The sequence below is a fragment of the Onychostoma macrolepis genome, chromosome 03 (assembly GCF_012432095.1).
Source record: "Onychostoma macrolepis isolate SWU-2019 chromosome 03, ASM1243209v1, whole genome shotgun sequence".
In the NCBI taxonomy this organism is placed as follows: Eukaryota; Metazoa; Chordata; class Actinopteri; order Cypriniformes; family Cyprinidae; genus Onychostoma; species Onychostoma macrolepis.
In genome coordinates, this window is record NC_081157.1 from 32347540 (window position 1) to 32372851 (window position 25312).

The 25312-nt window shown below is 36.4% G+C and overlaps 1 protein-coding gene across 2 annotated transcripts; it reads right to left on the reverse strand.

Annotated features, from left to right (window-relative positions):
• Positions 1 to 1338: 1338 nt before the first annotated feature.
• Positions 1339 to 23852, reverse strand: ezh1 (enhancer of zeste 1 polycomb repressive complex 2 subunit). 2 transcript variants are annotated; one of them, XM_058769177.1, is made up of 21 exons: positions 22890 to 23852; positions 22366 to 22642; positions 20559 to 20713; positions 19796 to 19921; positions 17837 to 17959; positions 17247 to 17364; positions 16686 to 16904; positions 15971 to 16073; positions 14661 to 14824; positions 14254 to 14345; positions 13968 to 14130; positions 7598 to 7779; positions 6967 to 7058; positions 6823 to 6851; positions 4220 to 4345; positions 3511 to 3689; positions 3141 to 3236; positions 2965 to 3046; positions 2796 to 2876; positions 2627 to 2711; positions 1339 to 2522 (listed from the first exon to the last, which is right to left on the reverse strand). In XM_058769177.1, exons 3-21 carry the CDS (start codon positions 20691 to 20693, stop codon positions 2462 to 2464), a joined length of 2256 nt encoding a protein of 751 aa, XP_058625160.1. In that variant the 5' UTR covers positions 20694 to 20713; positions 22366 to 22642; positions 22890 to 23852; the 3' UTR covers positions 1339 to 2461. The 2 variants fall into 2 exon arrangements, with proteins under 2 accessions (XP_058625160.1, XP_058625159.1); XM_058769176.1 differs by lacking the exon at positions 22366 to 22642 and having other exon boundaries at positions 22890 to 23851.
• Positions 23853 to 25312: the final 1460 nt, after the last annotated feature.

Here is a 25312-nt window from a genome sequence, read left to right on the forward strand (position 1 = left end):
CATTGCTGCAGTAATTCAGGCAAAAGGAGCCCCAACTAAGTATTGAGTGCTGTACATGCTCATACTTTTCATGTTCATACTTTTCAGTTGTCCAAGATTTCTAGAAAAACCTTTCTTTGTATTGGTCTTAAGTAATATTCTAATTTTCTGAGATACTGAATTTTGAGATTTTCCTTAGTTGTCAGTTATAGTCATCAAAATTAAAAGAAATAAACATTTGAAATATATCAGTCTGTGTGTAATGAATGAATATAATATACAAGTTTCACTTTTTGAATGGAATTAGTGAAATAAATCAACTTTTTGATAATATACTAATTATATGACCAGCACCTGTGTGTGTGTGTATATATATATATATATATATAGACACACACACCGTAGTTAATATGTTAAGCGCTAATATGTATTTTTAAGGTACTAATATGCATTATTTAGGAGTAAGTAATAAGGTACAAAGATGTAACTTTTACCACAGTGACAGCTTTGTTCCTTTTTTCTAAGAGTATAATATTTCACTGTGTTTACTGATGTTTTGGTCAAATAAATGCAGCCTTGGCGAGCATGAGACATAATTTCAAAACATAAAAGAAATGTACACCCCAAACCTTTGAACGGTAGAGTAAACTGCATCTGCTGAGGGTAAATGAACACTGCGTACATTATTTGTTTTCATTGTGATCACAATGATCTTTTATTACCACTGTGCTCTTGAGGTTGATTCAGGGGAACTGTAGGTCCTGTGAATGCAAAGCATTTGCCAAAATAATTCCCATGAAAATCTCCAAAGTTAAAGCTGAACTAGTTTCATGGAATTGGGCAAAACCTTATAATGGTATTCTCTTACAAGCAGGTAATTTCAGGTTTGTGGTCAGGTGTGACAAGTTGTTCGTTTTGAGTTTTGCCAATTCTTTAGTTCTGGTTTTGTTTGTGTCATCCTCATTGTAAATGACCATGACTGTGTAGAATCAACACAAATCCCAAATGACACTTTAATAAAAGAAGCCTGAAGGAAAGACAAACTCTGAAGACTCTTTCTGTAATGGATTCCAGAGAGGTGCATATCTTGTTTTTGTCATTTGACAATAGAGTTAAGTGTATCCAACAGATATACCTACTTTTAAAGGCATCTGGAAATTCAATTACACTTTTTCAGAAAGCTCCGTGTTTTGGGATAAACATAAAGCAAAAAATCTTTCAGATAAAAATGTAACTACAGAATTTTACAAGACACTAGGAATTATTTGCTCAGCTTTGCAAAATTATTGCCCATATTTGTATTGAGTGGACATGTGAAATGCAGTTACAATTCTAGGGCATGTTAAACAAATATGATCATTTGGTTTAGTTCTTTATTTTACATAAAATGTAACATATGACAGTGAAACCCAAACCCTAACTCTTGTTAGGCCTATTTTGTACACTCTTTTGTTCACTCTTAAAAATAGCCTGCTAAACAATGTCCTTTAAGTCACTCTTTAGCTCAAAGTTCACATTCAGTCTGTCGGTTTATATGGTTGCTTGTTTTGTTTATTTCTACAGAACATTAACAATACTTGACCTCATACAGTTTAAGCAGAGATGAAGATTAACTGCCTTAGTGCTATGTTAGCTAGAATGCTAATCTCTGACAACATGAGCCAGCTTTGTGCAATATAGCAAGCAGCTTACAGCTGATGAAGAGAGATAGATAGATAGATAGATAGATAGATAGATAGATAAATAGATAGATAGATAGATAGATAGATAGATAGATAGATAGATAGATAGATAGATAGATAGATAGATAGATAGATAGATAGATAGATAGATAGATAGCAGAGGTGTGCACATTACAGTAACAGGCTAACATCAAATGACACCAGGTTTCAGTTTACTGAAATTTGTTCTACAGAGAGAAGATACTGACCTGACTGACTATAAGTGCAAATGTAACTATGAAATATTGCTTGATGTTTTGCACAACAGAATATTTTGACCAGAAACAACAACGACGGCTAGGTTTGACGCATTCAGTTTGCAGTTACAGTATATATTGAGCATATAGAGGTTATAGCTATTTCAAAAGCTGTTTACAGAGCCTTATGAATGGAGAGATGGGATAAAAAAAGAAAAACTTCATGACAGGTGTCTGAACTGACATTTTTCCTTCCATGATAGAGAAAATGGTGTCGTCTATCAATATCCTGTGTTATTGGCCATATAGTGCAAATGTGGAGGAGTGTATTTGTAAATCTGAGGACACCTTTTGGTTTCTTTTGGTCATCACAAACGTTATCTTATATTAAAGAAGTAAACAAAAACGCTTGTTCAGACAAGTCAATTAAACCACAGGTAAAGGTAGAGACATCACCATCTGACTGCATCATCAAATCAATCTGTAATGTCAGTGAAGTGCAAAGCATTGTGGGTGGGCAAAAATGTTACCAGGTAAGTGAGGACACACTCAAGGAAAGCGTGTCTACACAATGTCGATTTCCCTCTCAATACCCACATACTTCAATGCATCCGCTTGACTGTATCTAAGAAGCAGGAAAAATAAAATGACACCACAAAATTAAATGAAACTGCATATATGAGTGTCTGTTTGTGATGTAACGGTATTGCTGAAACAAACAAAACATACCTGTAGTCAAAAAAGAGCTCTTCTCCTCGCTGTATAGCTCGCTTGGCAAAGATTCCAATGCGGTGATCACCATTAACCATGACAACTGTAATAATAACAACAACCAAACCAACGTGCTTAATAGCTTCAACGCAAAGCGCTTCGATATTTATGTGACAAAATAAAATACCTTTTGCGTAACAATTGGGGTTGACAGAGTGGTTGGCGAATCGTATTTTATTCCCTTTTCGAGTGGCATCCACTACGAAGTCTGGAATGATATAAAAACACTATTTTAATAACACCAAATTGACTTCTAAAAGACAACTAGAACAGAATAGAATGAGTGAAGCTGATACCATTGTTCAAGTTGAACAGAAAACTGGACATGTACTTGTCATAGATTCTGCCCCTCCTGTCTGCTTCGTCCTGGGAAATAAGCTACAAACACACACACACAATGCATTAATCAGATCACTAAGAAAATCACAACAGCTAGTGCTCATCATCAGGGGTGTGTGTGATTTCCACACACCTCTCCACAGTACTCAGAGATGAACTCGTTCTTCTGGACTGGCTCTTTGATAAATGTACCCCACCCTGCAACATCAGAGGGGGCCAGGAGCAGGTGCTGGCAAACAGGTTAAACAACATTTATATCTCTCTTTATCAATTATTTCCCTTTTGAATATCAGCATGTTGGCATTAGATATTGGATAAATACTAGATAGATAGATTGACAGATAGAACAACATAATGGTAGAACGACGGAACGATAAAACAACAAACAGACAGACAGACAGATAGATAAATAGATAGATAGATAGATAGATAGATAGATAGATAGATAGATAGATAGATAGATAGATAGATCATTCACAGTGTCACTGGAATGTACTTCACACCTTCTTGAGTCCTCTCTGAATGCTGCAGTTCTTACAGGAGACCTGTTTGCTTTCCCAGTGGTCTGCGGCCCCACAGGTCATGCAGAGGTCAGGGTCACACTCCCGCACCGCCAGGTAACACGGACACTGCTTGGTGTTACACTGAGTCTTGCAACGACAGCCAGGAAACCGATTCTGACCTAGAACAAAAACCCAGAGCAGAACTTGGTTAAAGTGACCTGTGAATGTTTGAGGTGTTCTTATACCTAAAATAAATGGATGTTCAAAGTAGTTCGAGTAAATGTCAAAATGGCACAATGATTTCTTAAGAGTTAAAGTGTGTCATTTCTTCACTGCACCACTAGTGGTCTGAGCTTGTTTTGTTGGTGCCCCCTAGTGGTATATAGACTTAAAAACAGCATTGGACAGAAATATGTAATTCTATAGATACTATCTACACAGTACAATTGATTTGTAGAGTGTAAGATAAGATAAAGTGAGAGAGAAAGGGAAAAAAACTTCATAGTACATACAGTAAGAACTCCAATAGCCTTTCTTCAAATTCTTATTAAATATCAAAAAGAAAGGTTTACTTTACTTATTAAATGTTCTGAAACAAAAGGGGCTGTTTTACCCTTTATTTTAGAACAGTGTAATACTGTATACTTGAATTAGAATACATTTCATGAGTTTGCATGTGTGTGTATATGTTAATTTGTGTTGAACTCACATTCTTGATTACACTGGCAGAATTTCTCACAAAAGTTTTGTGTCATCACACATGAGCAGGAGCTATCACATGGGTGCTCAGGGTGGTCACATGGCTGATAATTGTACACTTGATTGGATGAGTTGTCTGTAAGACAAATAGAAAGGGAAATGAGAACAATTCCTTCTGAACAAAGACTTTCCATTATGGTTCCACAAATTTGTGATTATTGCATACATATTTTTTTTTATTATTTTTCAGAAACTGCACTCACAAAGAGCAGTTTTGCTAACATTTTACAATAAGGTTTGATTAACATGTATTATTAACAAACACCAATTGCCTATCATCAGACAAAGAAATGATCAGTCTATAATTTTAATGGTAGGTTTATTTTAACAGTGAGAGACAGAGTAACAACAACAAAAAAAAAATCCAGAAAAACACATTTCAAATAAGTAAATTGATTTTATTTTATAAATTGATTTGCATTTTAATGAGTGAAATAAGTATATAATCCCCTATCAATCAGCAAGATTTCTGGCTCCCAGGTGTCTTTTATACAGATAAGGATTTATCTCTCTCTCTCTCTCTCTTAAAGGGAGTGCTCCTAATCTCAGTTTGTTACCTGTATAAAAGACACCTGTCCACAGAAGCAATCAATCAGATTTCAAACTCTCCACCATGGCCAAGACCAAAGAGCTCTCCAAGGATGTCAGGGACAAGACTGTAGACCTACACAAGGCTGGAATGGGCTACAAGACCATCGCCAAGTAGCTTGGTGAGAAGGTGACAACAGTTGGTGCGATTATTCACAAATGGAAGAAACACAAAATAACTGTCAATCTCCCTCGGTCTGGGGCTCCACGCAAGATCTCATCTCATGGAGTTTCAATGATCATAAGAACGGTGAGGAATCAGCCCAGAACTACACGGGAGGATCTTGTCAATGATCTCAAGGCAGATGGGACCATAGTCACCAAGAAAACAACTGGTAACATACTACGCCGTGAAGGACTAAAATCCTGCAGCAAGGTCCCCCTGCTCAAGAAAGCACATGTACAGCCCGTCTGAAGTTTGCTAATGATTCAGAGGAGAACTGGATGAAAGTGTTGTGGTCAGATGTAGTCTCGGCCTTAGACGTCACGCCCACGGACTGCTGGCTAAACGTCTGATGCATATGGCACACTTATCTGGAAACACTTCAGGAGTTTCGAAGTCGTCATCAGATTGGTTAGATTATACAGGATTTCTGGGAGACGTGTGTGTCGCATTCTTTAATGTTCTGCCTGGAAACAAAGATGCCGTGACGCCAAACCCACTCACGAAAGAAGAAAGCCATCGTGTTTACAACTGTGACAACGAGCACTTATCAGGGTCAACTAAATGCTGGATTTCCAAAAGTATCTGAAATATTTAAAGTTCACGGCATAGAATCTTTAAAATACGTCAGAGAGTTTCTGTTATTGTGGTGACATTTCCACGCACCTAAACATGACGCTAAACGAAACAAACTGTGATTGGTTGTTTGACATGTCGGTCAAACGGCATCATGGGCGGGCCTTGGCCAATGAAAGCTACCATCTATTCCAGACCTTCAGCTGTCAGTCTGAAGGTCTGGCTATGTGAGACTAGTCAGATGAGACCAAAATCGAGCTCTTTGGCATCAACTTTTTCTGCTAAGGGGACAGGACAACTGCACCACATCAAAGGGACGATGGACGGGGCCATGTACCGTCAGGGCATTGAAAATGGGTCGTGGATGGGTATTCCAGCATGACAATGACCCAAAACACACAGACAAAGGCAACAAAAGAGTGGCTCAAGAAGAAGCACATTAAGGTCCTGGAGGGGCCTAGCCAGTCTCAGACTTTAATCCCATTGAAAATCTGTGGAGGGAGCTGAAGTTTCGAGTTGCCAAACGTCAGCCTCGAAACCTTAATGAGTTGGAGAGGATCTGCAAAGAGGAGTGGGACAAAATCCCTCCTGAGTTGTGTGCAAACCTGGTGGCCAACTACAAGAAACGTCTGACCTCTGTGATTGCCAACAAGGGTTTTGCCACCAAGTACTAAGTCGTGTTTTGCGAAAGGGTCAAATACTTATTTCACTCATTAAAATGCAAATGAACTTTTTTGAAATGCGTTTTTCAGGATTTTTTTGTTGTTGTTGTTATTCTGTCTCTCTTCAAATAAACCTACCATTAAAATTATAGACTGATCATTTCTTTTGTCAGTGGGCAAACGTACAAAATCAGCAGGGGATCAAATAATCCCCCCACACACACACACACACACTGTATGGGTTTCCCCACTGCAATTTTAATATTTAATAATAATATTTAATAGAAATTTTAGAACTGAATTGTACTGACTATAATTACTATGATGATGATAGATATGCCTTTTGCAATTTTTCTAACCCCATTCTAATATTCTGACTGCATTTTAAAAATACTTAAAAATACTGAAAATACTTTAAATGTTACATTAAGAACTGAAAAGCCAGCCTAAATAATCTCCCTAACAACTGACATCTCCATGACTTTTCCTTCTGTTTGTCCATTCCTGAACCTGCCAAACCACTGAAACCTTGTCTCAGTCTGGTATTGAAGTAGAGAGTCTTACCTTTCTTCAGCTGTATCTTTGCCCATAATCTATCAAACAAACAGAAACAAAGTTGAGCTTTAATGTTAGGATTTAGCTGCCTGTGTAAAATTCAGCTTAACAGCATGAATCTGACAGCCAGGTAAGGGTGTGTTAACATCTTGCCTGTGCTTTCTTTTTTTCTTCTGAGGTGAGATCCCACCATCCTCCAGCGGAACACGGTGAATCAGCATCTCTTTCACTGCAAACTCGTAAACCTGACAGAAAGTTATACATAATCACATGAAACAGAGCATTGCAACATGTCACACACACACTGCATCACAATCCAGTGAACACTTAATGGGCGTTAGTCAGAACTTTGAAACCCAGCTGAGACCTAACCGCTCATTATCATGTTGATCTTTGCCATATGAGCTCTCACACACACTAACACGCACATACACACACAAACACACAATCAAAATAACACTCATCTAGAAAAAGATTTGGACCATTCCCTAAATGAAAGAAAAACACATGATTTGAGGTAATCGCATTTCCAGTTAGCCAAACCACAGTCTTTCTGGGAAAAACACATGCACACATGCACACAGTCATACATTTAAACCCACACATTTTTGTTGTCTCAGCTTTTGAGTAAATACTGTAGAACTTTCCGCACATTTAATACATTTTAATTCAATTTAGATCTGCATTAATAAACTCCTTTACCAATGAGTTACCAGACAATACATTACCAAACTAGCAAAAGACACATATATAACCTCCTGTTCATTGTCATTTGTATGCGTACCTCACTACATGTCTTGGTACCAATGAGTCGTGCAATAGAGCAGAAGTTGTTGTAATATGTGCCTTGCAGGACTCTGAACAGAGACTCCTCTGCTGCGCTCCACTCAGGAGGTGAATCGGACTCCTCTGTTCCTTCCTCCCCTGGATTCAGTTTGGCAGGACTGGGGCACAGAGAGTTACTCTCTGACACACAAACATGCACAGAGCTAAATGTCAGGTTTTCATCCAAACACTCTTTACTAAAGAAAATCAGAATTGAATAGCTGATGTTTGATATTAACTTATTAAATTGAAATTATATACTATTTTGTCTAAATTCCTTACTGTTAAAAAGTTCAGGGTCAGTAAGATCTTTTTTTTTAAAGAAATTACTACTTCTATTCAGCAGGAAACGTTAAATTGATCCAAAGTGACAGTAAAGACAGTAAAAATCCAAAGATTTCTGTTTCAAATAAATGCTGTTATTTAAACTTTATATTCATCAAAGAATCCTATAATAAAATGTCTTTTTTTCCACAAAAATACAGGTGCATCTCAAAAAAATTTGAATATTGTGAAAAAGTAAATTTTTTTGTAACTTATTTCAAAGAGTGAAACTTTCATATATTCTATATTCATTAGATGTAAAGTAAAACATTTAAAAAGTTTTTTTGTTTTAATTTTGATGATTAGAGCTTACAGCTCATGAAAGTCAAAAATCCAGTATCTCAAAATATCAGAATATTTACATTTGAGTTTCATTAAATGACCATCCCTACAGTATAAATTCTGGGTATCTCTTGTTCTTTGAAATGGCGAATGGGGAAGACTGTTGACTTGGTAATGGTCCAGAAGACGATCATTGACACCCTCCACAAAGAGGGTAAGTCACAGAAGGTCATTACTGAAAGGTGTGGCTGTTTACAGAGTGCTGTATCAAAGCATATTAAATGCAAAGTTGACTGGAAGGAAGAAATTGGATAGGAAAAGGTGCACAAGCAACATGGATGACTGCAAGCTTGAGAATACAGTCAAGCAAAGCCGATTCAAACACTTGGGAGAGCTTCACAAGGAGAGAACTGAAGCTGGAGTCAGTGCATCAAGAGTCACCACGCTCAGACGTCTTCAGGAAAAGGGCTACCAAGCCACTTCTGAAACAGAAACAACATCAGAAGCATCTTAACTGGGCTGTGGAGAAAAAGAACTGGACTGTTGCTCAGTGGTCCAAAGTCCTCTTTTCAGATAAAAGTAAATTTTGCATTTCATTTGGAAATCAAGGTCTGGAGTCTGGAGGAAGAGTGGAGAGGCACAGAATCCAAGCTGCTTGAAGTCCAGTGTGAAGTTCCCGAAGTCAGTGATGATTTGGGGTGTCGTGACGCAGAGGCGGGGGCAAGTCATGCATGTTCAAGTCTTATGCAAGTCTCAAGTCACAGAGCAAAAAAAAAAGCAAGTCAAGTCAAGTCAGTGTCTTACCTCAAGCAAGTCAAGTCGAGTCCTGCTAAAGATCAAGTGTCGAGTCAAGTCACAGTACCAAACAGGAACAAGTAGGGTACAACGGGGCTAAAGGCCCCCCTTAAGAAAAAATGTGTTATTCACTGCACCTAAAATGTATAATTGCAGAAAAAATATATACATTGCATTGAACATAAATGGAGCAACAGATTTTGTGTGAAAATAACTCAGTCAAGTTGTTTATTTTGTTTAAAAACCTTATAAATGTATAAGGTGGCAAGGGGGCCTTTTACCCCACACACGGGGTAAAAGGCCCACCAGCATGGGGTAAAAGGCACACGGTATTGCTATACAAATACTTCAGCTAAAATAGTGTTTCTTAAAATAAGTTAATACTTGTTCAAAACAATCACTTTAGCAAAGTTTGTACTATTTTCTGCTTATTTTGAAAAATAAAATAATAAATTTTTGTTCAATAAATATACTGTCATTAAAATATGTTAATATAAAAAATATATTTTAAAATACAGAAACAAAATCATTTTAATAAGTAAAGATTCTGAAAGTATTGAAGGAGATCCAATAATAATTGAATATATATTTACGGTAGTAACAACAAATTATATTTTATTATATCATTATATGATTAATATCATGGTTTTAAATATGATGGGTTCATTCTAAAAATGGTGATTATCTATAATATGGACACCCAACATAATATATGATTTACCATCTGAATCTAACCATGTCATGTCAACAAATGGAAAAGTCAGCCATCTATTAATAATCATGTTAATTACTGTGCGCCTTTAGCCCCAACAGCAGGGGCGCTTTTTACCCCAAATACCATACATTTTACATATTCTTCGTTATTTAAAAACTGTTGCTTTAATTATATTAAACAAAACTGAAAATCATAAAGAAGACCTTTGTCTCAAAATACATGCATTAATTTTAGCGATTCTCATTTGCTACTTAAATCTACAACATTTTAAAAATCTAAATATTAGATCAAGTAACCACAGAATCAACTTTGCACTGCTGCTCGGAGCGCGATAGCGTCAAAGATCAGATAAATATACATGTGTATCTTGAACAGGGAATGTTTTGGAAAGTGCTACGCCACGTTTTTGTGCCATCTAGTGGTTTAGATGAAAAAAATATCTAAGGAGCCTTTGTACCCTATATTTTATTTTTGCCACAACCTTACTTATTATTCCTCAGAAATGTACTTTCTCAAGTATACATTTGAAATAATAGTAGTTTAAATATAACATTTTGAATATAGATATATGAAATGAAATGAAATGAAATGCTACTTTTAATTATGAAATTAAAACCACCAGCAGGTGGTGGCAAATAACTGTTTTAATGAGTGACTGGAGCGTTCATTTAACTGGATCATTTAAAACAGTTCATTCGTTCATGAACAACCAAGAATGAGTCACTGAATCATAGGGGTGTGATTCATCTATATGAATCGATACATCGATACGATGTCTGACTATACGATGCATTGATGCCACGCGTAAAATATCGATATCTGTAGTATAAATAAGTTAGGCACCTTTATTTTGGCACTGTCCATATTTTCACATAATGTCCCTCTATGCATTACCACCAACGCGTGCATTCTTGTTCAAACTAACGTATCAGGACTCGATATAAGGACTGTCCGAAGGACAAAAGGACTGTTTGCGGAACAGTCCAGCGCTGTGTGAGAAGTTTTCTGCGTACGCACACAGACTGATGTTACACCGCGGAAATACTAAATTGAGCTCTCTTCCGCTTTTTGTGCATGGATGAATAAATACAGACAACATTACATCAAAATGCGCATTTTGGCGAATATCCTAGTAAACACAGTCAGTTAGGCATGTCTTAACGTAAACAGTTGAGAAAGAAAACGCATGTGTATCAGTAAAATTAAATCCGTGCTTTCTTCTTAAAGTGAAAACAAACTAATAATAAATCTAATGTTGTCAAAGAAAAATACAAGTGCTCACTGCTCCTGACTAAACCTATGTAACATCAAAAATTATTAACCTATATTTAATTTATACAGTGAAGACTATGCAGTTATTTTACATTTGATTGCATACCTGAAAATGTATTTTAGCCTGAGCTGAAAAACCTGAAAAGCACTGTTTATTGAACTTGTGTCTTTGTTCTGTTGTATTTATTTTCTGCTATTGCTTGTAAGTTGGTTATAGATTTTTAGCACTGAGCCCATAGTAGCAGCCAGAATTGTTTTTTCAATTGTTTATTTTCTTTATTATTTAAAAAAATAAAAATAAATACATTTTTAAAAAGTGTATAGGCCTATTTTTGTTGTTGTTGTTGTGATTGTTCCAATTGAGGTACAGGATGTGAAAATCTCAGATAAATGTTCATGTTATATATTTTGGTTGCATTTGTGAGTTAATAAAAATGTAGATGTTGTTTAATAGGTATATAATATCATATTATCGATCGATATACTCCTGTATCGAATCGAATCGTAATCGTATCTTGGAATTTTTTTTAGGTATCTGCAAATATCGTATCGCGGGGTATGAGAATTGATATTATATCGTATCTTGAAGAACCAGCCGATTTACACCCCTACTGAATCACTCAAATGATTCGTTCAAAACCTCAGATTCATTCAGTAAAAGTGTTCAGTGTGTTCAGAGACGCATAACAGTTCTGCTGTGGCTGTATAACTGTTGGCAGCAGCGTTGAGATCCTGGAAATATTACTTAATATTATTTGTTATAAATCAGGGGTGTCAAACTCATTTTAAGTTGTTATAGATGCTTAAACAAAAAGTGTTACATTCATACCCGGTCTCCCCTAACCCCTAACATTAAAGCACTGTTTTGAGGGGCAAACGCCAGCGAATTTAAAGTTTGACGTTAGTTGCAAACATGAGATTAATAATTTATAATCACTTTCACGAGTTCACACTTACATATAATAAATAGAGTAAAGTTTATGCGTATTTGGCGTGCTGTCTGAGGGGAGGGCTCTGAGCTCGAAATTTTGGCCCAAACCCAGAGTACCCCCCTACAGGTTAAGACAGGAATAGCTGTAAGTGCGGAGAAGGAGTGGCGGAGGGATGCTGGAAAACTGTCAAGGAACGGAGGCAATTCTGCTGTGTGTATATATATACATATATAATTATTATTGTTAACCGGGTTGATTACTGATTGTGCTTTCTCGTGTTAATTAGGTTAAATATCTGAACGTGCTCCTCCCGAACATTGTTAATAAAACATCATTTAATTTAATTACAGACTTAAGCTGAATTTTAAGACAAATAATTAACAGGACAGCTTACATACCTTTCTTTTTGAAGTGGCGACATCATGGCTTTGTAAATGCATACAGCAAATCTCCTTTTATGAATATGGTCCATTTCGAAGTGTTTATGTCCAAAAGAAAACATCTGGGAGATTCTCTTACTTTCTGTATTTGGCGCGCTAGTGCCGCTGATTCTGTGTCTTGCATTTTATTTATTAATAAAAAATATTTATTTAATTACAGTTGTTATAAAGTCAAGTCCTGCCAAGTTATGAAGTTCAAGTCAAGTCAAGTCTCAAGTCACTGGATCCCAAGTCAAGTCAAGTCAAGTCAAGTCAAGTCATTTTCTTTATTTTATTTTCTTCATGTGACTCGAGTCCCCCACCTCTGCTGTGATGTCTGCTGGTGTCGGTCCATTGTGTTTTATCAAGTCCAAAGTCAATGCAGCCGTCTACCAGGAGATTTTGGAGCACTTTATGCTTCCATCAGCTGACAAGCTTTATGGAGATGCTGATTTCCTTTTCCAGTGGGACTTTAACACTTGCCCACAGTGCCAAAACCACTTCCAAGTGGTTTGCTGGCCATGATATTACTGTGCTTGATTGGCCAGCCAACATGCCTGACCTGAACAACATGTAGAATCTATGGAATATTTTCAAGAGAAAGATGAGAAACAGTCGATCCAACAATACAGACGAGCTGAAGGCTCAATAGTGCCTCAGAAGTGCCACAGGCTGATTGCCTCCATGCCACACCTCACTGATGCTGCATTTGTGCTAAAGGAGCCCCAACCAAGTATTGAGTGCATAAATGAACAAACTTTAAAGAACTTAAACTTTTCTGTTTTGCAAATCCTTTTTTCTTATTGATCTTAGGAAATATTCTGATATTTTGAGATACTGGATTTTTGACTTTCATAAGCTGTAAGCTCTAATCATCAAAATTAAAACATAAAAACTTTTGAAATGTTTTAATTTACATGTAAAGAATATATGAAAGTTACAAAAAAACTTTTTCACAATATTCTAATTTTTTGAGATGCACCTGTATAATGTACAGTATGAAAATAGATATTAATCTTGAGATTTGCTAAAGATTATAATGTTATTAAATTATTTGTGTTCTTAATGATTAACTTTAAGTGAGCATAAGATGATGGCAAAGGTAATCTAAATGTAAAAATGAGAATGAAAAACATCTAAATATGCAATACTAACCAATATGATACTTTAAAAAGATTGTAATACTGTCAGCTGATGACCAGATGACGTATCTGTAATGGTACTGATACATTGTGCATGAGTTTTAGTTAGTTGTTGTTAGTGCACTGCTGTGTGGTTACAAGCATGTTTTGCTGGTTGCTAGTATGTGATGGTTTTAGCCAAAATCTCTATTATATTCTCTAGATATGGCTTGAATCCCTCCCTTTAAGAAGCCTGTACAATTTTTTATCATCCGACAGGCTAAAATAATAATTATTACTGTTGCAATGTTCCTGTGTGTCTGCAAACATTTCCAATGATGTCTCTGTTGCCATTTAGACAAATAACTTACCGAGGGACAAGAGTTACTTTGGCAGTGGAAGGTTTGGCTGGGTGTTTCGTCTGTGTTATTTTGGTCTGGCTAAACTATTAACTCTTTATCTACTGTACCTGAGGAGCTGGTGGTCTCATGGTCGCTGTCTCCTTCTTTTCCCTCCTCACCGGAGCCTGAGGGGGTGAGGCCACAGGAGCTTGAGGGGCGGGGCTGTCGCCGTCGACGCCGGGGCCTTTGAGACCTCTGCATGTTTTGATCAGCAAACTCTTTTGCCCCTTTCTGTGACCAAAGAAGGTATAAAGAGAACTTAAAAATGATAAATTTAATCCAAGTTCATGAAATTATAAATTCACAACCAAGTAGAAAAACTTATAAAATTTTTATATACTCAGAAAGCTGTACCTGCAGCAGAAAGCAGTTCTGTCCACAGGGCTCTGTCTCCATTCGGATCTCTTTATTCTTCCTCTTATACACATTAGGAGATGCATGGAAGGCTGAACACAAACAACATGTACTAATTTACATCCTTTTTGGATCATTTAATCACAAGTGGTCACTGCTAAATATAGCATTATTATAATTACACTAAATATAGTATGATCATTTCAGACAGACTTTATTGCCAGGTTTAAAAAGGGCATATCTGTATGCTTGATGTACTGATGAAGATTGTACAAAATGGTATCATACTTGAAAGGTATTGCATTGTACATAATTCAGGAACATGTACTGAAGGACAGATTGTAGCATCACTCTCTCCATTTAAATAAACACAATAAAGACTAGAGAAGGACATTATAATTTCTTACGGTGCAAGAAGCAGTCGTATTTAAAGCAGCGGCGACAGAAAAGTGTGTGAAAAGAGTGCAGACTTTGCTCTCTCTGAACAGATTTGGCAAATGGGCCGTCCATGTTGGGTGTGCAGAGAGGAGGCAGCTTCACAGGGCTGGATGGCTCCAGGAGATCCTTATACCTGCAAGAGAGAGAAAAATACAGCTACATTATTATTTGTAATAACAGCAAAACACACTAAACTGAAACTACAGCAAAAAGTTGGGGGTTTAAAGAAGTTTCTTATGCTCACCAAGGCTGCATTTATTTGGTCAAAAATATTATAATATATACTGTGAAATATTATTCGAATTTGAAATAACTGTTTTCTATTTTAGTATATTTTGTAATTTAAGTAATTTTCAGCAGTCGTTACTCCAGTCTTCAGTGTCACATGATCCTTCAGAAATCATTCTAATATGACTTGCTGCTCAAGAAATATTTCTCATTATTATCAATGTTTAAAACAGTTGTGCTGCTTTATATTTTTGTGGAAACCATGATACATTTTTTTTCTGAATTATCTGAAGAAATAAATAGAATGAAACAGAATTTATTTGGAACAGAATTCTCTAGTGACACTATTCATATGTTTACTGTCACTTTTGATCAATTTAATGTGCCCTTGCTGAATAAAATTAATTTCTTTCAAAAAAAATAATCTGACCCCAAATTTGAACGGTAGTGTAATGTGTAATTCTGCCATTATTTACTCCATCTACATTTAGTATTATTTCTGTGTATTTTTAGTCCAAAAAAAAAAAAAAGAAAGAAAGAAAGAAAGTCATACAAGTTTGGAGTGAATAAAATGATGACAGAATGTTCTGTTTTGGATGAACTATCCCTTTAAAGTGCTGGATTTGTTTGACACACATAACGGGCCATTAAATACAACTCTCACCCACAGATTTCCCCCAGCCAGCGGAAAGAAATAAAATGAGCACAGCTGGTGGAATGAACAATAATGACATGAAACGGTAAACAGTTGGATGATAAGGCAGACTGTGACGGGTTTTTGTTTCCACTGCTGCTGTGGGGGCTGCACAGCCAGCTGACAGCAGAGCCAGAGGAGCTTCCCATGAACCTTCATTTATCACAGCTTGAAGGTGGCATGATATATACTTTCCTAGTCATGTGAAGAATGTGCACACATGTTAGGTTTGCCATTATGAATGCATACTCTTGGTGAATAAAAGCTTTTGTTTGGGACAGCATTGTGTAAATTAATTAATTGATCCCATTCATTTCTAAAAATGAAGGTTAAAAAAAAATCAACAGGGTGGCCTACTTGTTCTTCAGCTCCTCCATAGTGCCTTTGTATGGAAACATAGACGCAATAGCTGTGAAAATCTTGTCATGAGGAATCTTCTTATTGGCGGAGAGCTCTCTTCCTAGTGAGGGAAAAGCGAGACTAAAATCAGCATTGTCCTGAATTTGACTTTTAAAGCAAAAGTAGAGTAGTGCATGGGCTTATGTGTGTGTGCAAGTGTGAGGGTCAGGGTGTACCGTAACTGGATACTGTCCTAAAACAAACTGAATGAACAAACAGGTTTGTCCAGCCCTCACTGGGAATAGAGGCGACACTCAGAGCAAACAATTGCACATAGACATAGAGACACAGAGGCTGATCTGATGGGCAATGCATGTAAGCTCTAGTCTATTTGTTGTTAAACCAGTGAAATTCAACTCACTGTAAAGCTGAAAGATGTACAGTGCTACACCACCGACTGTCTATTAAAAGCCCTAATTCTATGCTAATTTGACCAAACATATGATCATCAAAATTACTGATTTATTTATTTATTTAAAGGCCTTATTATTATTATTTTTATAATACAAAGGCATTAATACGTTTTTGTTTCATTTAAAATAAATAAAATTACAATTAAAAAAATCTAATTAAATAATAAATCATTTTTTAAATATAATATTTCATATATTTTACATGAAATTTTATTATAATTATTCTTTTTTTTTTTTGATTCTGTGAAAAACTAACTCACCTTCAGCAGTGCTCCTTCTCTTCCTCTTAGAGAGGTCCACTTTTGACTCTTCTGGTCCTTCAGCTGTAGTTTTCTGCAGCACTTTCGCCTCCTCCTCCTCCTCCTCCTTATTCTCTGTTCTCTCTGAGGGCTCTTCCTCCTCCTCTTCCTCTGGGTCTGAGTATTGGCTCAGTGCCTCGACCAGCTCTTTAAAGATCTCATCATTTATGAAGCCTCCTTCTGTTGGTACAAAATACTTAGATACTTAATGCCTGTCTAAGATTCACATACAAGTTATATATTGATTAGCATGTACTGTTCAAAAATGTTGGGGTCAGTACTATTTAAAGAAATTAATACTTTCAATCAGCAAGGATGCATTCAATTTATCAAAAGTGACATTACAAACAACTTATATCAGTATCAGTTTCCACAAAAATCACAGTATTACTGTTTTACTGTATTTTTCATTAAAAATGACACTTACAAAAACAATTAAAAAAATGCCTTCCAGAAGAGATTTAGCTCAGGACTAGCGATGCCTTTCGTAATGTGTATAAATACACATATTGTGATGCTCACCTCTGTCTCCATGCACCCCGTCATAATTGTCAATAAGCTCTTCCAGGAAAGCTTCATCCTGTTCCAACACCTCGTCTCCCATGTAGGGGATATTATGCAGAAATGTCTCATCTTCCACCTCAGAAACAAAGAGAGGGAGGAAAGACTTTTTTGTGATTTTATTGATTTATATAAAGACATGTTCCATATGCATTCATGCATCATTGAGGTTCTTCTAATGAGAGATAAATGCACAACGATATTGTAAATGTGTTTTGTGGGGGGATGTTTTTGTGTATTCCTATATTTGTGCCTGTAAGTGAGTGTAGGCGTTTAAAGACGAACATCCTCCTCTACCTGAGAGATGATTTCAAAAACACATTTGATGCTTTGAGCTGTCAGAACATGTGAATGCGCTGCTGCGGGGTGACCTACTTTCAAAATGACCAGTGTCATAAATGATGCTTTTCTTCTATTTTCATCTCTCTCTCTCTCTCTCTCTCTCTCTCTCTCTCCTTATTTGTCTGCAGACACAGGCTTCTAATGGTGATCATGATTGAGTGCTTTTTATGTGTCTTAATGTCTGTGTGCTTATTGTCCACATCCAGTACCATGAAGTTCTGCTGCAAAGGGGACCAGGAGTACATGAATGGTATCCCAGCAACAGTTGTCAAGGGACGCATGGCAACTGCCTGGTTCGGGAAAGACGGAAAGCCAGACTCTACCATGCACAACTGTGATTGGACAAGAAAGGGAAGACAGGAAAACAGAAGACAAGTCAAAGTGTCACTCAGAACAATTAGAGGACCGTTAAATTGCTTTAGTCCTGCATATGTTAATTAGTCAATGTCATTTGAATATATTAATTTTACATTGGCTGTATTTTATTGACAGATTACTGAATTTAAATATAAATAAAAATGTTATGTATTATAAAATGAAAAGTTGACCCAAAATTAAAATACTGTCATCATTTAAATTGTTCCAAACCTGTATGACTTTGTTTCTTGTGGGAAAAAAAGGAGAAATTTCAAGAATTAAACTGGTCACACCTTTCTATGCATTTTACAATTAATATTAACTGATGCTTTCAAGTTTCAAAAAGGATTTAAATGTGTCATGAAAGTAGTCCATGCAATGCATGCACTGTATTCCAAGTTTGATTTCTTGAAGCCATATGATAGCTGTAAATCGTTTGAGTCAAGCTGAACCTGAGAACCAGATGAGGCTGATTTGTGGCCAGATCATTCAGACCATTCTGTGAACTGGATCAAACGATCCATTAAAAAACCAAAATGGAAATGTGTGAGATAACGGCTTATTTAATAATTGTGTCTGTTAATCACTCAAAGCTTGTATGGCTTCAGAAGAAACATAGCACACTATGTGTACAGACCATATTTTTATAATGCTTTTGTGTCCTTTTTGAATCTTAAGAGCTTCATTCATGCTTAAATGTAAAAAAGCGAACAGTATTCAGTATGTCTCCTTTGTTTCACAGGGAAAAAAATTCTGTAGCACTAGAGACCAATTCTCAATATTAACTAGTTGCTTGTTAGCATGCACATTATTAACATATTGGTAGTTTATTAGTACTTATAAATCACATATTCTGCATGACCATATTCTACATCCCTAATCCGACCCAACACCTAAACTTAACAACTACCTTACTAACTATTAATAAGCAGTAAATTAGGAGTTTATTGAGGCAGAAGTCGTAGCTAATGGTTTGTTAATAGTGAGAATTGGACCTTAAAATAAAGTGTGGCCAAAAAGTCATACTGGAACAACACGAGGGTGAATAAATAATAAAAGAATATCCAAACCAAATCAGTGATAGAAATGTCATAAGGTCAAGAAGAATTGAACTGGGACCAAATGTGTGCCCAGGGAAATTACAAAATCATAATCCACTAATCAAAATAATTGGTTTGGTGTTATCTAAAGAGCATCAAGTATGGTATTGTTTTCCAGTGCTGTTGCAAGCAGGATCCAGCTGTGCTGGTATGTTGAGCAGTCTCTCTGTATTCCACAGAGAGCTAAGCTCTGCTGTGCCCGCTGGCTGCTCTTATTGTGGATATCACAGGAGTTTCAGATATTGAGCTCTGGCTTGGCAAACATACAAATACATTTTTGGCAACAGAGCAATTTTATGAAGAGAGAAAAAAAAAACACTGCTGCATTTTACCGGCCTGCTGGTAATATTTGCCCTGATTAATTAATCAGAGGTTAACTGTGCCACAGTCAGTCCATTAATAACATCATTAGATTGATCTAAACGCTTGTCAGGTAGGATATGATAAAGTAGGTTCTGCAGGAAATAGAAGGCAAACTGTGGCACCTGATCTTGAGTCATTACTGGCATTTTGTTAGAATAAATTATGTTTGGAAATGGCGATGCAAAGCAGACTATGTATTGATTCAGCTCATAAATCAGCTAAGGGGGACAGTCTTGTGCTGAATTAGCAGGGGCAATTCACAGTAAAGCGATCTAGTGTCATAGAGCAGATGCAAGATGACTGACACTGGTTTGTGGTGGTCAAGGCCTCCAGCTGTGTCATTCTTGCCTTTTTACTGGGCATAGAGCCACTGGTTGTGGAAAGGGGAATGGACTGGATTCGGAGCTTGGACCATTCCTCATTCAGCAGCTCAGTTCTTCCTTCAATCTTGCGGCGATTCGACTGGAAAAGAGCCTGTGAAAACCACACAGCTTAATAGTTAAAAAGACTGAATTATATGAACTGAAAGCTATATTTTCTAATTAGAATGACATAGAAAACAAATCAAGGAAATAAAAGGTGGCAGAATAATTAAAAAATCTAAAAAGAAATAAACTACCGTTCAGAAGTTTGGGGTTGGTAAGATTTTTTTTTATGTTTTTGAAAGAAGTCAGATATACTCACCAAAGCTGCATTTATTTGATGAAAAATACAGTAAAACAGTAATGTTATGACATATAACTACAAATTAAAATAAGTGTTTTCTATTTTAATAAATTTTAAAATAATAAAATCATTCTAATATGCTGATTTGCTGCTCAAGAAACATTTCTTTGTCATTATTTTTGGGATATTTTTTTCAACCGAAATCTTTAGGATTCCTTAATGAATAGAAAGTTCAAAGAACAGCACTTATTTGAAACTGAATTTTTTTGTAACATTATTAATGTGTTTACTGCCACCTTTGATCAATGCATCTTTGATGAATAAAATTATAAACTGCTAAAAAAAAAAAACTTACTGACCCCAAACTGGTGTAGAAATACAGAATAAATTATATTGAAAGCATAAAGGAAAGAAAAGTAAAACAATATTGCAAAAGACCTCCTACCTTGACCTCCTCAGCTTTGCGGAAGCGTTTCAGCTGTCTTAATCTCATGTACTCAGACTTGACCCTCTTCTTCCATTCCAGCAGACTGCGGGGGGGCTTTGGAGTGCAGGACCGGGGACCTGACACCTCCTCCATTATCGCCTCACCTGGCTACACTACACAGGAGCAATACATATATATGGGATAAATACACATCCAACACTGGAACAAACAGTATGTTTAAGGATTTTATCAAATTAATATTTCAGGCTGTTTTTAAAAATTTTAAAAAGTCTTATATGTGTGTGTGCAAGATACATAATTAGACATAATAATTATTATATATAAATATACATTGTTGGGGAGTAACTAGTTACATATAATGGAATTACGTGATTTAATTACAAAATAAATTTCTCAGTTATTGAGAAAAATTTTGCAATTAAATTACAGTTACTTCTGAAAATGTTAATTTGAATATTATATCTGAATATTTTCACACACACATACAGATTTGATTGATTTCTTTCCTAAATTGTATTAACTGCTCTAAAATATGAGACACCAATGTTTCAGGAGTTTAGGACACAGAATTGGACACATGCCTATTCAATAATTCATTCATCTCATTCAATAGTTTTATTTCCTGTTTGGGTTTATGTATATGCTTTATGTTTTAAGATGAACTGTTTTTTCCCCCCAAGGCACTGTTAGATGCCAGTGTTTCCTGTTATAGCTATGCAAAGATTTGATTTCAGAAACAGTATTATAGCTACTAAACGGCTTCTTATTATTTTAAATCTGTATTTAACCTCAGAACGAACTCAAAGTAAAAAGAGGTGCTAAAGCCTGATTTTGTGGTGGCTGTGCTTTGAAATTAAATGATTATAACCTCAATTCAAGTGATGAAGGATTTCTAAAGTCTGACAGTAATCAGTGTTGAGTACAACTGTAAGGTTAACCCTGCCTGCTTTAAATGTTTGAAAATGATTTGAAAACATCTGCTAGAAATTTAGAAAAGTAATCAAATGTAATCAGTTACATTACTTTAATAAAGTAATTGAAACAGTTACACTACTTATTACATTTTAAATAGGGGGTCCCACTTTATATTAGGTGGCCTTAACTACTATGTACTTACATTTAAATTAATAATTTGGTACAATGCACTTATTGTGTACATACATGTTCTTACATTGTACTTATATTTGTAAAAATACCTGCATGTAATTACATCTGTAATTAATTTCTGTAATTACATTTATAATTACACTGTTGAATAATATTATTTAACCTTACACCTTAACCAACCCTTAAACCAACCCATACCACCAAACCTGTCCCTAACCTTACCCGTATCCCACCTCAATAGCAGCAAAAGTGTTTTGCAATACAATATGAACACAATAAGTACATTGTACTTATTTTTTGATGTAAGTTCATAGTAGTTAAGGCCACTTAATATAAAGTGTGACCAAACAGGGTATTGGGTAAATTGTAATTTGTAACCTATCACATTTTCAAAGTAACCTTCCCAACACTGTATATATATATATTATGGTGCATAAATAGTTATTCTCGCGAATCCATAGATTCATCTTCATGGTAAACATATTCTCTGGGATGTGATAAACAGCACATTCCATAAGGGTTCCCGTCAGATGTGACTCACTCTCTTTCACAGACACACACACACACACACACACACACACACAAGGGACCTATAAACTGCATGACTCAAACTTTATCATCAGTAGTGACTCCATATAGGACTCACTCACTGCCCCCTGCAGTTCACAAAACACAACTAACATTCCGCATCACAAACCATTTAAAGGTCTCCAATTCAGATTAGCACTTCGGGTCGCCCAAACAGTCATTTAATGGAAAATGACAAGAAGGAACGCGTTGGCCGCCTCAGAACAAAACAGGCTATGCAAATCGCATCCAAGTGACACTGTGCGGGGAAAAACACGCGCTGGCTCCTCACACTGGAAGTGGGCGTGTCTCTCACGAGCCCATATCACCACGGTGCGGATAAGTGCGTAGTACACTTTTCACCATTTCTTAACCCTCCAATACTGCTTTCTCGAACTTTCGAGGAACTGAAATGAAATATAAAATGTTGTTTAGGAACGAATAACGCAAGGCTGCACGGGCCACGAACGAAAGCGTTAACGAAGGACGCTAAGCCTCAACAACGCCACACGTTAAAAAAATACGTGCAATAGACACTACGAAGCAAACGATACACGCCGAGACGATTTATTAAACATGTCTTGTGCACATGCTCTAGCTTTCTCGCGCATGCTGGAGATCGATACGGAGAATCGCCGTCGCAGTTTGAAATACCTTAAGAGTATTGCTCCTTCCTTTAAACCCTCTCGCGAATCAGCTTCAGCTTCAAGTGCGCAGCAAAGAAGTCCGCGTGCCCAAAAACGTCCTGTAGTGAAAAACGGTGTCCTGGCTAGCGAGCCGCTGCAGATATCGGTGCCAGACTGCTTGTGTTGAGGGATGCGAGGATTCCTCGGTCGTCCGTAAGCATGTCGAGATTGTAGTTGTACAGTTAAGAGCTGCGCACTTGGTTGGCACGGTCAAAGCACAGGGTGACGTCTTTATTATGAACATACTCCAGCTCTCTTTGGCTGGACCACAGGCTACGAGTGCGCCGAGGAGGAAAATAATAACGCAACTCATTTTCTGAATAATTAACAGCGTGCATGCAAACATGTGCATGAGCTCTTACATTTAGCAAGCGTCATTTAAAATGTGATTAATCGATTAATAACGATTATCCGTATTTTATTATTATTGTTGTTGTTATTATTATTAATATTATTGAATATTCCCATAGTAGCGTGTTTTATAATGTTATTATAAATAAAAATACACATGCAAAAAAAAAAAAAAAATTTAAATATATAAAAATAAAGTGCTGATGACATAAAATCATGTGACTAATAAACCACTGAAGTAGTTGTATTTACTTTATAGCAAGATACCTAATCATATACGTAATATGTACACGTGGATGTTAATGTATGCAGAGACAGAAGGTTCCGCGCAAAGGGGCTTGGCTTGAGGATCCAATGCTTGTTGTTTTTGGACGGCTCCCTTGAGATCCGCAGCGCTTAGCATGTGCTGTTTTCCTCCTGAGAGCGAGCGAGGGCAGCGTGACAGAAGGCACTGCCCTTCTCTGTAAGTCACACGTGACCGACGAGAGCGCGCTCGAGAGAGAGATCACAACGCAGTTTAACAGTGTGAATAGCAGTAAATGCTTTATACATTCACCGCTCCCTGGCACAGATTATATCAGTAATTGGCTATTACTATTATGTGAGCACCCGCTGTTGCCACTATTATTTTTATAATAAATCAATAAAAATAATAGTATAGGCATAGTAATGCTTCAACTACAAATGCAATAATAATAAGTTATATTATGTTACATAATTTAAGAATACATCTTATATAGCTTGATTTCGACAGATGTTTTGATATTTATGGATCCACTAGGGGGCGACATGTAGCCATTTATACCTCAGTCCTATTTTTTTTTTTTAAAGAGACAGATCACCCAAAAGTCAGAAGTCTTACTCAAGTTGCTCTAAATTTGTTTGGCTTTCTTTCTTGAGTTAAACACACATAATAATATATTAGGCAGAAGGACAATCTCAGACCCTATTCAGTTTTAGATTTTGTTTGAAAAAATATGCAATGAAGTGAACGGCGACTCTTTTTGTGTTTCACAAGCAAGGAAGTCATGTTTGGAACAACACAGGGATTTTCATTTTAGTTTTTGACATAACTATCCCGGAGTATTCATTGACATTCTCTGAATTGCATTAAGCTACATGTGAAAGAACAAACTTTTTTGTCCTGTAAGAACATGGAAATAATATTTGGTTTGGTTTCACAGATTATTGACTTAAAGAAAAACGTAGGGAGTTTTTTTGTTGCATACTTGGTACTTTAACGTAAAAGACTAGTTCACCAAAAATGAAAATCGGCTCATCATTTACTCACCCTTATGTCAGTCCAAACCTACATGATTTTATTTTATAATGTGGAACATAAAAGAAGATATTTTGAGAAATGTCTCAGTGTTTTTGTCCATACAATGGAAGTCAGTTGTAACCTAAACTGTTTGGTTGCCAACATTCTTCAGAGTAACTTCTTTTGTGATGCACAGAAGAAAGTAATGCAGGTTTGGAACAACATGAGGGTGAGTAAACGATGACACAATCCCTTTAATTAACAAGGAAAATATTATTTTGTTAGATGCTGATGTTTTTTTTACTGTGTCTGAATTTAATCAGATTTTCTGTCTTCTGTTTTCTGTGGCTGACATTGTGTGTGTTGGTGTGAGCTTATGTAGGCTTGGTTAAAGATTGGACATGTGCAGGTGTTTTAGCTTCTTCTGTCTGTAGAATTGAGGTGGTGTTGCTCAGCACTTCAGAATGTGATGGATGGAGTGGTAACACAATTTTTCCTTACACCCTTATCCCAGTAATGGGCCCATATCCTAACAGGGTTTTCTTAGGCCAGTCCGGTGTTTATCTTGGACCTCACAACAGAAGCAAACACAGGCAGAAAGATAGACATAAGAGGGAGGTCTTATCTGTGGAAAGTTTTTAATTATGTGCAGTGTAAATCCTGGATGTTGGTTTTGGCATGTCAAATGAAGATTAGTATCAGCCTGTGTGTGGGGTACTGAGGGATGGGTTTTTTGCTCTGAGGTCCGGAGTTTAGAGGATGAAATGAAATATAGTAGA

What these genes read in the sequence shown, in the direction of transcription:
- ezh1 (XM_058769177.1), bottom strand. Translation starts at nt 20,693, where the DNA reads ATGGAGGAGGTGTCAGGTCCCCGGTCCTGCACTCCAAAGCCCCCCCGC. An exon ending in ATGGAGGAGCTGAAGAACAA is followed by an intron (nt 14,825 to 15,970) that starts GTAGGCCACCCT and finishes TCTCTCTTGCAG; the next exon opens with GTATAAGGATCTCCTGGAGC. An exon ending in TTCAGAGAGGACTCAAGAAG is followed by an intron (nt 3,237 to 3,510) that starts GTGTGAAGTACA and finishes CCTGTTTGCCAG; the next exon opens with CACCTGCTCCTGGCCCCCTC.